Below are 14,177 nucleotides of genomic sequence, written 5' to 3'. Positions count from 1 at the left end.
ACTTTTCAGTCCAAGTGACCCATAACCTGAATATAGTTTGATCAAATTATCAATGGTCAAAACCTGAACTACAATAAAAGACAAAAAGGAGAAAAAAAAGAAAAAAAAAATGGTACCTACGACAACGTTAAGTAAGTTTCTTTGAATGAGAAACTGAATGTTTAAATCGAATACACAAACCATTTTTGTTTTCTTAAAAAAAAAAAAAATGCCCTACAAAGTGGTGAAAATGCCCTTCAAAAGTGGTATATATGGTTGAACAAGCTTCATTGTTTGCTTCTGTTATTTGAGAAAAATCTCTTTGGTTGCTTGAAAATTTTAATTACCAAAGCAATAATAATAAAGCCGAAAAAACATAAAAAGAATACAAGAAACGGAAAGATTTATAGTGGTTCATTCTCAATGTGAGAGCTACGTTCCCTTTGGCGCTGAAGCTGGTTTTCACTTATGTTCTTTCATATACAAATTCAACTTACAAAAGAAATCTGTCTGTCACTCTTCTATCTTAAAATAAACGATATATATATATATATATATTTTATTTTTGCTTCTTAGCAAAAGTGCGTACATATTACATATATAAGAAAATTATCTTCCTCTAGAGAATTAATCAAATAATTTTCTGAACAACTGTAGCTAGCACCTCTTGATCATGAAGCTTTAATGGTATAGTTGTTACCTTGCACTGCTGCCACGGAGGCCTTAGCTGTTTCTTCTTCTTCAAATCTTGACTAGTGCTATGATCAACAAAACCAAGTTGCTTTTGCGCCTTGGAGATTACATATCTATAAAGCAGGACTTCAACATGGCAACCCACCAACCAGCCTATCATTTCGACATCATCATCATATTGTTTGATGATCTCCACATAAGATGACATCCTCGTCCTCATAATCATCAATGTCCAAAGAGGTAGTTAGGCGACCAGCCACACAAAAGCCCGAGAGTTCCTTTTCAGCTTCAAGATTGTCGTCCAACTCTATGCTTCTTTTCAGCTGATCTAAGCGTATGCATCTCTGTCTCTTTTTCGCCTCCACTTCAACTCAATCTCTTCCCAACTCTCAAACTCAGTTATTTCACTCTTCTTCTCCATACATGTGGTGCAGATTGCAGAATACACATTCTTTCTACTTATTCTTTAGAAGAGAATTTTAATTTATGTATATACATATATATATGTATATATGGTTATGTGAGTTGAGTTTCATACATATTAAGAGTTCCTATATATCTGATATTGTTTCTGAAAAGTCCTTCCTCTTCTTGTCGTTAATCATGTCCCAAAATGATTCATTAAAAGTAATGTATTATATTATCATGTTAGCACTTAGAGCTCATGATAAAAAATAACATTTTTTATTATATATAAATTACATTTTAATCCATGTCTGCTTAAGGATAGGACAATGGTCTGTGCCAAAATGATTCACATTAATAGTATCGCATTATATTATTATGTTAGCATTTAGAGTATGTGATGACAAACAGTATTTTTTACTATATAAAATTGTATTATTTAAAAAGTTATATTATGTTATCTTTTTATATTAAAAGTATAAAAATTTAATTCTTTTTGAACAAAATTAAAATTCTTAAAGTTCTATATCAATTTCAATTAACCATCCCTATCAACGCTTAGGTCATTTTTTTTTTTTTAAGTTTAATATTTCTCATCAAGTTTAAATATATGGCATATATGTTTGGTATGGAAATTGATGCAAAAATATTATTACAAATAATGACCTTATTTAGGAGGTGTCAAACTTTTGAAGAAAACTAATTTCTTAATTCATTCTTCCAAAATTATTTTTCAAGGAAACAATTTTACTTATATAATGTTTGGTTAAGAGTAAGATTTTTGAACTTAAAAGTAATAACATTAAATTTTGTATTACAAATTAAAGGTAAAATCGTCTTTTAAGTAAATTCTCATAACTAATTTCCTATAAATTCATGATAAAAAAACAAGTTTCTTATGAATTCTCAAAATGATAAATGGGACCAATTTATTCTCCTATTTTCTTAAATCTGATTGGTGTTTACACTTTTTCATCTTTTAATGACTAACAAAATTCATGAAAGTTTTCACTTTTTCAAAGGTATTTATATTCCTATTAACTTTGCTAATTACCAAATAACACCTGATCCTCTATTTGGAAGTTTCAAACTTAGTTAGAATTTGAAATTATCTTAGAAAGTAAAATTTTGTTGTATTTGGATTAGGGGTGAATATTGATTTGGTTTGGTCAGTTTTTTACAAACCAGAACTAATCAAACCAATGTGAGAAACCAAACTGAATTGAACTAACCATCGTCATTATTTTGGTTTGGTTTATTACTCTTTTATTTTTATTAATTTTTAAAATTTTTTATATATATTTTTAAAAATAATAATATTTAAAATTAAATAGTTTAAAAACATGAAAAAATATAATAAAAATATAATTAACATAATAAAAATATTCAGAAATTACATATTTGTATAGTCGGTTTGGATCATTTTGATTTTGGTTACCCAAATCGAATCTAAACCCAATTGAACTGCACCAGTTCGGATAAGTCTGTATCCACCCCTAGTTTGAATGATTTTTATAGGATGAAAATTATAGGCCCAATGGAAATCTAATCGTGAGGAAGTAAGGATGGAAAATTATTCCTCAAAGGTTGTCACTCTTGGATTTCATGAGACACTGGTTTTTGTATATTTTATTATAAACAAATTTGTCCTCAATTTTAAAATTTAAATTAATTTAATTACTTGTAATTTTTAAATCTTTCATTGCTAATCAAATACTGATAAATAATTTTAAGTAAATTAATTTTTGGAAAAATTTATGGGAAACTAATTTTCACGAAATAAGGGTGGAAAGTGATTTATCAAAAGTTGCAATTTTTGGATTCCATGGAAAATTAGTCTATATATTTTATTATAGACAAATTTACCTCTAATTTTAAAATACACAATAATTTAGTTACTTGTAATTCCTAAATTTTCCATTATTAAGAATCATAAAAAAAAATAATTTTTAGTTAACTAATTCTCACAAAACTCATTCTCAGGAACTAATTTCTTCAAAGTTTTGACACTAAATTAATGAAGCCTAATAGAGTGCATGTAACCCTCAACCTAATATTATTCAAACAGATTACTTAGTGCATCCCACAAACAACAACCCCCCCCCCCCCCCCCCCCCCCCACACACACACAAAAGAAAAAAAAAAAAAAGAGACTAATGTATTTGTGGGGACAATAATTTCTGTTTCATTTAATAGAAAATCTATCAATTAATTTGTATATCATATTTCAAAAAATTGAAAATAATGAGGAACATAATTATATTTATCTTTTTGCCATAAATGTAATGTAACCATAAATATCCTCCATGGAAAAAGTTTTATTGGGAAGTTAGAGCAGAGATTTTATTTAAAAAAAAAAAAAAATACAGGTTCCACTTTGATTTGGAAAACTTATGTTCATTTTTCAGGATAACGAATTATATTTAATTCTCTATAGAAAAATCAATATCCCTTTTAAAAAAATAGATAATAAAGATATTTGACTCCCGAAAGCTTTCTTCTTCTTTTTTGTGAACACCCTGAAAGCCGAGTTAAGGAGATTCATCCTAACTTATTATCAAGAGAAAACCAAAAAAAAAAAAAAAAAAAGATTCTTTACGCCTTGACAAAAAATAATAATAATAATAAAATCCCACAGAAAAAAATGATAAGAGATAAGTTACTCTATATGATTAAAGTAAATTAGCAGATGTATTATTTGTCCTCTTTTATCACTACATGCTCGTTCGGTATATAAAATACTATTTACAAAATAAAAATAATTATTCATAAATATAAAAAAATGAAAAAAAGAATCTTAATTTATATTTATATATTTGTTAAAAATACTGAATTAGAATCAAGATTTAGGTTTAATTTGAGGTTGTTGTAGATTGTAAAATAATTAGCAAAAGTTCTAATTAATAATAAGATTTTCTAATAATCTGATTAGTGTTTGGTAAACTATTTTTATAAAATTGTTATAAATTATTAAACTAGAATTTGTACATTTGGTAAAAAAACTTTTTAATTGTTTTAATTGTATACAATGACTAATATATATTTCCATATATATATATATAAAAGGGTAAAAGTAAATTTTATTATTAGTTAAAGATTATAATGGTAAATTTAATTTTAAATTTTTTTTATTATGTTAGAAGATAAATACGAGAAACTAGCCTGGCTACTTCTCAAATTTTAAATTTTTTTGGAGGGATTATATTATTAAAGAATCTAAAATCAATATATTTTAAAATTTTTAGAAGGGTGACATTCTCCTAGAAAAGTTGGGCTTCAAAAGCAATCCCAAATACACATATAGTCTATTGTAAACAATTTTTTTTTTAAATGTTCAAATTTGATAATAATTAATTAAAAATTAAATTTTATATATTTTTAGTACATGATAATCAATATAAATATAAACTTATCAAACTATGATAAGATAATTTAAAATTTATCAAGATTAAAATATTGAATTTAGAATTGAGATGTTTTTAAAAATAATTATTATTCTTTCATAGTAGGATAAGCCTGTGAATATAAAAAGAATATATATATATATATATATTGACGGCAATACACATTAAACTATATTAAGTTTTTCACATTATATCCTAAATTGTTTTTTCTAGCATTATACATTCCAAATTCTACTAAATCTTGCTGGTCTTTTTAAAACTTTCTGTCCAAACCTCTAATAGACTTTGACATATGCATGGCACGTGATACAGTAACGAAAGGGCATGTAAGGTCTGTTCTACCCATTAATCCTCATCCTTCTTCATCCTTCTGATAGATTAGGGATTTAAGATTTGGGAAAGGTCATGTATCACTCTCCGCACCAAAACATGAGAATTTTTATTTTATTTTTATATTATATGCTTTGTGAATCCATTCTAACCAAAATTTGCAAGAAATTCAAAAACCCTAAATTGAAACAAGTTCAATATTTGTCGCACAAAGCACCATATTCTTGTAACTGTACATAGGCTCTCTGGGCTTATTGGAAGAGGCCATTTGGTCGTTGTCTATTCATTTTGTGGCAAACTTGATCTTGCTCATAAAATTTATATTGAACATGCTTTTCTTAATTTTGAATTTTTAAATTTGCCATTATTTTCAAAGATGAGATTTTATTTTATATTTTGGGCGAAGAGGAAGAGAAATATTTCATAAGAATCTAAGGACTTAGTGACCCATTATCAGAATGGCAATTAACTTTTGGGGAAAAAATTAGCAAAACCCAGATCCAAATAAATGTAAATGGATAATAAAAAATCATCAATTTTCCTTCAAGAAATGACATAGAAGAAAATCATATGAGAAATATTCCCATAAATCTTCCCACATTCATTTTTTTTTTTTTTTTCATTTGCCATTGATGAATGCTTTAGGTTTAAAGGAAACCAACACTTCGATTCACAATGAGAAGGAAATTCTAAAACCTTGATTTCCTGACATAAGCAAACAGAGGCTGGTTTCAACATGGTGGAGTAGGCAAGTGATCTATTTGCACACCCTAACTTAATTTGCATTCCTTTGATTTTGTTTTCAATTTATTTTTTCTTGTGTTATGTTCTTTTGTTTATGCAGATTTTGTTTGTCTTGGAAGAAGTTGAAAACCATGCAATTCCTCCACTTTATGATCTATGAAATTCGAAATTAATGATAAATTGTGACTGCCTATGGGTTTTAACTCTGATAAACTGAAGTGAAGAGGTGGGAAGAAGAGATAACGTCTGGGTGGAAAAGACCTTACACGCCCTTTTATCATAATAACATGTTTTGCACGTGTCAAGTCTGTTAAAGGTTTGAATGGAAAGTTTTGAAAAGATCAATGAAGCAAGGTTTAACAAAGTTGAGCATAAATACCATAGAAAAGCAAAGTGAAATATTCATATAAGAATGACAATTTACTTGTACAATTCAAAAATCAGGATGTACCTCCTTTAAAGAGGTGGCTTTTCTTTGATAAGTCGGGGTGGCGGGGCATATTCGAGGCAAAATTTTATGCCTCGAATAAGGATCGGGATAGGACTAGAGAATAAAAATCCCGTCCTGTCTATATATATATTTATTTATTTTTATATTTTTGATTTATCTAATTATTAAATAAATGAATATAAATGTATAACTATATCATATGTATACCTTTGTAAATTTTATATTTATGTATTTGAAATATTAGACTATTGCATTGTATTTTTTAAATATATATTTTTATTGTAATTATGTATTTTAATGATAATATATTTTATTGTATTTTTATTACATTTTAGATATTTTATTAACAAAGAAAATTGTTTGTATATAAATTTCTCAAAAAACAAACACAAAAGTTATATCATAAGTGGATTGGGCTAGGAAAACTCTTGTCAATTACCAAAAAAAAAGAAAAAAAAATGGTGGTGGTATAGGGAGTGGGGTTGCCCTGCCCTGATAGGTAGATCCCGTCCTCGTCCTCGTCATGCCTCCAAAAAATGAGGAAAACCATAGGGATGGAGCAAGAAAAACATTGCGGGAATAGGAATGGGATTTTAAAAAATGATCCTACCCCATCCCGTTTTCATTCCTAATTCGATATAATTTGGTGTGCATTCATACCAACATAGAAAAAAAAAAAAATCATGCTTATAGAAGTTTCAAGACTTTTGAACCATATCTCTTGAAATTTTAATATTTTTCCAATTCACCCCATTTAGTTTTAAAATTAGCATTAATGCCCCTGAAATTTGTAAATAATTTGTAAATAGTGTAGTACTAATCCAAAACTTTTACATTGTAATTTTTTAATTGCTAAATTATATTAATTAGGATATAATTATCATTCCTATTATACCGCTGCTCATAAAAAGGGATTTTCTTCCCATACCATGGACAATTAAAATGTATGAAGGTTTTCAATTAATATTGCAATATTTACAAACATTGAGACTAATTTGATACTACAAGGTAATGCAAAAATATTGAAACTAAAGGGGTATTGATATAAAAAATCCCAAATTTTTAAAATTACAGGGCACGTGTGCAATTGGAACACTAGATCACAATCCTTATCCTATATCTTTACCCCGAGTAATAATAAAAAAGGAAACCTTAATCCCAAAAAATCGAAACCCTAGCATAAGATGATGATGACATTGCTTAGACTAATAAATCAGACAAAAAGAAAAAAAGCAATAGCCGTTAGGTTGCAGAGAAAATTTGCAGGGAAAAGAAAAGCTGCCTCACTCGCTATGTTGACCGGCACTCTTGGAAGAAAAAAAGGGAGGAACATGATGAAAATGGAGAAAACCACTCATCATCAAGATCTGATCTCAGACTTGCCTGAATCGTTGATTCTCGCAATCATTTCCTTCCTTTCAATGGAGGACGCAACCCGTTTCGGCTTCGCTTCGAAGAGGTTCCTCTCTGCATGTATATCCATCCCGGTACTCGATTTCGATTTCTTGTCATTCAAGAAAACCTGCTCTAAAAGATTTGATTCTGATCAATTGAGGTCCTTCTTCATTGATTTTGTGTCCAAGTCCCTTCAATTACGTAGCAGTAATGATACTTGTTGTTTTCAGAGGTTGAGTTATGTGGGTCCGGGTAGTGCGAGTCTGGTTTATAAGATTGTAGAATTTTCATTACGCAACAAAATCAAAGTGCTGAATATAAATGGGGATGGACAATTTTATAACAGATTTCCGACCACCATCTTTTCAGCTGAACACATGATGAGGTTGAAGTTCGAACGGTTTGGTTTGAATTTGAAGAATTTGAAATTGGTTTTGAGCTGTCCCTTGATTGAGGATGTCATTATCACTGGCTGCAGTGGGTTCAAAACCATTACCTTGTGTGGTGTTAAACTCAAACATGTAGTATTGGATTCTTGTTGGAATTTGTTGAACATTAACATTGGTCCTCAGGTTAGTCTTGAATCATTTTCATACTCGCCTAGGTCTGAGAAATTGCAAGAAGTTTCCAAAATATCATTCAATCTTGACTCTTTCAAGCTTCTTAAATTCTTAGAGCTTAAGAACACAAAGATTACCGACGAGTGGTTTCAAGAGCATGTTTCTCAGTTGAACTTGATTGAGACTCTCAAGCTTCATAACTGTGAAAATTTGAAAAACATTTGTATGGTTACCGATAGTCTAAAAACTTTGGTTTTGGAAAATTGTATAGGGCTAGAGAGAATTTATATTATGGCGCGAAACCTTGAATCTTTTCTATTTGATATACTGGGGAAGGAAGACCATTGTAAGAACTTGAATATCAGCAGTAGTAAATATCTCAAAAACCTGATACTGAGAGGTGCTAGTGTAACAGACAAATGGATTGAAGACCATTTATCTACATTTCTTTACCTTGAGCATTTGGAACTGAACGGGTGCAATTTATTAAAAAATGTTGAGATTTGTGCTGGGAAACTAACGAGCTTGGAGTTGTTGATATGTACTAATTTGTCTAAAGTTGAGACTGAAGCTCCAAATTTAGTTTCATTCATTTACAATGGGAATTTACTTCCTTCACCTCCAGTACTCATCTCTAGCTCTAGACTTCATGCCAAACTTCTGTTAAATACACCTTCTCATATCACGGAATCGTATCGTCGGCTTTTTAGAGATTTTATGGTATCCTTTGATCAGTGCGAAGGATTGCATCTAAATATCTCTATTAAGGTAAATACCTACTTATCTATTTCATGTTTCACTTTCTTTTTTTCTTTACAATAATGATAAAAGGATCGATTGTTGTTTACCAATCTTATTGAGTTTCACTTATCCTTATGTAATTTATATTAATAGTTCATATTAGTTTTCATATTTCCATTTTGCCATATTGTTTGGTGCATGTAGCAATAGTATTGTGATTGACCATTAATATTGTTGGTGAACTTTTCATCTTTTTCATTATTCAAAAAGTGGCTGACCATAAATTTTTTTTTTTTTTAATGAATTTGTTGAAACTTGTTGAAAGGTATTGATTTATCCTGAAAACGAAAGAAAGAATATGATTCCTCCTTTGTATGATCTTAAGCATCTGAAGGTAGAAGTGAAATGGAATAGAACAAATAGTATTGTGCAGTTGGTTGAAGGGTTGCTTTGGCTTGTTCCTAATCCGGAAACTATTTCTATTATATTACATGATTGCGATCTCAAAGTGAAATCCTTAAATTTAAAGGTATGTTTCTCAATTATTGTATTGATCTATAGTTCATAAAATATTATTAGCATTACAGATAGATTTCATGAACCCAAGCGCTATGGAAATGATGATTGGTTTGTTGATACTTGGAAATTAATTCTCTGTTTCAAATTATGAACTAACAGTTTAATATAAATATATATGCAGTTCCATTACAAGCGTGCAGGTAAAAAAGAGAACGCGCTTTGCTGCACATCATATCCTATAAAATGTTGGCGACATTTCTTGGTCGAAGTTGAAATGGACAACTTTGAAGATTCTTCTGCGAGGAGCAGCGTGCAGAATTTCCTGATGGAGAATGCCGACTGTTTAACAAACGTTATTTTTAATACTCATTAATGAATGTCTCCAGAACAGCATTTAGTAGGGTGATATATAAAGTTGAAGTTGAATATTCTAAGTTGATCAAAATGTACTGAGGGGTTCGATATATACTATGATATATATATATATATATATATGTTCTTATGGTCAGGATCCTCGAATTTAAGGTAAAGTGGAGGAACGGCCACAACCTTATATTATTTTTTGAATAGACAGTCTATATGTACCAAGAGAGGGAAGGCAAAATGTCCCAATTCTTGTGGAAATCAGCCCTTAGCGTGGCTGGGGGAATGTGATCACCGTAATCTACCTCCCTCTCAATATATTTATTTATCTTCTTTTATTTAAATATATTCATATACTATATTTATTATTATAGTTTATAAAAGTATAGTTTATTATTAAAAATATATATAATTTATTAGTAAAAATATATTTTTTTTATATCAATAAAATATACTTTTGTAATAAAAATATTTCTTTAAAAAATTATTGCATATATTATTTTAAAAAATGTAGAAACGGTTTCCTGCTTGCCCCATTTCTTCGCTAGGGAATCCTACCCCACCTTGCCCTACCCATTATCATTCCTAAGCACTAATAAATATCCGTTTGGAAAATAATTTTAAATGCTTAAAATTATTTTTCAAATGATGAAAACACTTAACTTTTTGATGATTATTGTCATTTGAAAAAGGATTATTATCATACAGACCTATATCAAATTATCTTCACATGTTTAGAACAATTTAAAAGCATCCCCTATTTTTAGCCATTATTACTTGACATATCTCTCTTAGCTAGCACTATGAAGTGCCCTAAAAAATTGAAAATATTTGTAATATGATCTGTAAGAAATATTATATTATATATATGTGACGATATGTACTAAAATTATTATGCTAAAATTATTATAATCTATTAAGTAAAATATTTGTAAATATTTTATTACATATTTTACATATTATATATACTATTATTTTTCTATTATATATCTACATAATTAAAATATTAAATTTGATTTATTACATTTTTAAAAAAATTAATCAAAATTAATATTTTCTCAATAACTATCCAAACACAATAAAAGTTTCACTTTTTCAAAGGATTTGAATTCCCACATGAAAGAATAGCAGGGGAGGTTCTGGAAAAAATAAAAGCCAAAAAAACAATCAAATGAAAAAATAAAATACTGGAGACTCAAAAATTATATTTAATTGACATTATGTCATATTTCAAACAAATAAAAATTGAAAACAATTAGAGAGACATAATTATATTAGTTTTTTTTAATAAAAATATTAAATTTATCATAATATGATAGATGATGTGATAATATTTAATTATTTTAATTTTTTTTATTTACTTATCTATTTAAGAGTTCATTTTTTTATATTTAGATTATACGAATAAATTTAATAAATAATATTTTAACTTATATTATTTGATAATTAAATTTAATAAATATTTTAATATTTATAATAATATAGTTTTTTTAAACTATAAATATAAACCATAAAAAATAATAATATTTTTTCTTACAAGAACAACCCATTTCCATCCAAGTTCGAATCTCTCATATTAATATATTAATAAAAGGAAAAAAAAAAAAGCCCGTAAATGTAATCTAACCATAAATCTCCACTACTAAAAGCTCTAAGGCAAAATGTTTTTAATTGGAAATTAGAGCAAATGTTTAAAAAAAAATAAAAAGAAAAAAAAATAAAAAAGGGTTCCACTTTAATTTGTAAAACTTATTTTCTTTTAAAGATAATAAATTATATTAATATTGTCTATAAAAATTAATCAATATCCCTTAAAAGATAGATAAGAAACAATACAAGAAAATAAATTTGACTCCCATATGCCAATTCTGTCCATCTTCTGTCAAAAAAATATTATAAAAATTTAATGTTTTTGATGAAGTAAAGAGATAAGTTAGTCTTATATATGGTGATAAAAATAAATTAATTAGCTCGCCTCGTTCATCAGTATTCAGTATTTTCGATCGCAACGAAAAATATTATTACGTGCAAAGGAAAAAAAAAAAAAAATAAAAAAAGAGAGAGAGAGAATTTTCTTTTGTTTTTGAGAGTAAAAATTTTAATTTTCATATGTTTAAGCTTAAAAGTTTGATTTAATATTTTTGCCAAACTAAAACCGGTTATGCACGTGCTGTCCTTAATTTATTATAAAACATTATTTTCTTTGGAGGGTTTTCCTAATCTAATTTTTATTTTTTATTTTTGGATAAATTGTTTCCTAATCTAATTAGAACAATGTATCAGAATCCCAATACTATACATAAAATTCTTATTAGTCCTTATCATAAAACGAAATAACACGATGCTTGCTTAGAATAAATCTTATAAAAAAACAATAATAATAAAACAAAAAAAGCATGTGATGAAAGAAGAAAGATTGCAATTAGTTGACCAATCTTGGAAGAGGAAAAAAAGAATGATGGAAGAGAAAACCGGTTATGATCATGATCTGATCTCAGAGTTGCCTGAATCGATGATCGTCACAATCATGTCCTTCCTTCCAATGGAGGACGCAACCCGTTTCAGCTTCGCTTCCAAGAAGTTCTTCTCTGCTTGTAAATCCATCCCAGTACTCGATTTCGATTTCTTCTCCTTCAAGAAAAATAATTCCGACGGATTTGTTTTAACCTCCTTCCATAAATTTGTAGCTCAGTGTCTTCAATTCCGTATTAACGCTGCTAATGATTGTAATAATAATGATACTACTTCTTGTTGTTTTCAGAGGCTGAGTTTTGTTGGTCCAATTAATAACATTCTGGTTTATAAGATGGTAGACTTTTCATTACACCACAAAATCAAACAGCTCAATCTTAATAATACTAATCTTTATGGGGGTTTTGACATAACAAGCCCGGTTTGCGGTCTGCCAAACACCCTTTTCTTTGCTAAACACTTGACAAGTTTGAAGATTAAAGGATTTTATTTTAGGGAGTTGGAGGATCAGGATTTGGTAGGAATTTCAGTGAATGAGGATTTGGTGGGATTTCATGAGCAGGGGTTGGAGGATCAGGATTTAGTTTTGAGTTGTCCATTGATTGAGGATATCAGTCTCAGCTGCTGCAGTAGGTTCAGAACCATTACCTTACTTGGTGATAAACTCAAGCATGTGGTATTGGATTCTTGTCCCCAACTGATGAAGATTAACATTGATCCGCAGGTTCGTCTTGAATCTTTTTCATACTCATCAGCTGTGTCTGGGCAGTTAGGACAACAACAACAAAAAAGTAATTGCGAAATTTTATTCGCTATCGGCTCCTTCAAGCTTCTTAAATTCTTAGAGCTTAAGAACACCGACATTTTTACCGACGAGTGGTTCCGAGACCATGTTTCTGGGTTGAACTTGCTTGAGACTCTCAAACTGAATAGCTGTTCAAGACTGAAGAATATTTTTGTTGGTAACGATAATCTGAAAACTTTGGAATTGGAAAATTGTGAACAACTAGAGATTATTTACATTACAGCACCAAACCTTGAATCTTTTCTATTTGATATCCTGGGGAAGGAAAATCATTGTGAGATCATTAATATCAGCAGCACTAGTAAGTACCTCAATAACATGATACTGAGAGGTGCTAGTGTTACAGACAAATGGATTGAAGATATTTTATCTAGATTTCTCTACCTCGAGCATTTGGAACTGAAAGGCTGCAAATTGTTGCAAGATATTAAGTTTTTTGCCGGGAAACTCACCAGCTTGAAATTGTTGACATGCTCCAAGTTGTCTAAAATTAAGATTGAAGTTCCAAATTTAGTTTCATTTGTTTACGATGGGAATGTACTGCCTTCACCTCCACTGCTCGACTCTACTTCTAGGCTTCATGCCAAACTACTGTTGAGTAACCCTTCTCATATCACAAAATCGTACCGTCGACTTTTCAGGGATTTTATGGTATCCTTTGATCATTGCGAAAGATTGCATCTAGATATCTCTATGCGGGTAAGTACCTACCTATCCATTTCATATCTCACTTTCTTTTTCGTTTATAATAATGATACAAGTATCAAGTTATTTACTAATTGATGAAAATACAAAATGAAGTGTTATTATTTTATTGAGTTTTATAGAATTTCACATATTATTTTAAAGATTCACTTAATTATGTTTAGTTTATATTAATTTTTCAACCAATAAAATAATAATACTTTCATTTCACTGTATCAATTGGTAAATAAACTATTTGGTACATGTAGCAAACAGTACCTGACTAAACATGAATTTTGTTGGCAAACTTTTTATCTTTTTCAATTTTTTCAAAATGTGACACACCAGAATTTTTTTATTTGTTTAACTTGTTGAAAGGTATTGATTTATCCTGAAATCGAAAGAGAGAATATGATTCCTCCACTATACGATCTCAAGCATGTAGAAGTGAGATGGAACAGAACATGTAATATCGTGCAGTTGGTTGAAGGGTTGCTTTGGCTTGTTCCTAAACCAGAAACTATTTCTATTGTATTACATGATCATCTCAAAGTGAAATCCTCAAATTTAAAGGTATGCTTTTCCAATTATTGTATCGTTTTTAAACTTTACTAATACAGCAGATAGATTTC

The 14,177-nt window shown here is 28.9% G+C and overlaps 1 protein-coding gene across 1 annotated transcript; it reads left to right on the top strand.

Moving 5' to 3' along the window:
- The first annotated feature begins 7,172 nt into the window (after positions 1 to 7,172).
- LOC107416744 (F-box protein At3g03040) lies at positions 7,173 to 9,670 on the top strand. The gene is made up of 3 exons (XM_016025272.3): positions 7,173 to 8,729; positions 9,028 to 9,231; positions 9,403 to 9,670. Exons 1-3 carry the CDS (start codon positions 7,191 to 7,193, stop codon positions 9,592 to 9,594), a joined length of 1,935 nt encoding a protein of 644 aa, XP_015880758.3. The 5' UTR covers positions 7,173 to 7,190; the 3' UTR covers positions 9,595 to 9,670.
- The last annotated feature ends 4,507 nt before the right edge of the window (positions 9,671 to 14,177 follow it).

Source organism: Ziziphus jujuba, chromosome 4 (genome assembly GCF_031755915.1).
Source record: "Ziziphus jujuba cultivar Dongzao chromosome 4, ASM3175591v1".
Taxonomy (NCBI): Eukaryota; Viridiplantae; Streptophyta; class Magnoliopsida; order Rosales; family Rhamnaceae; genus Ziziphus; species Ziziphus jujuba.
The sequence above is the reverse complement of the archived record's forward strand: the minus strand, read 5'-3'. Positions and strand labels throughout refer to the sequence as shown.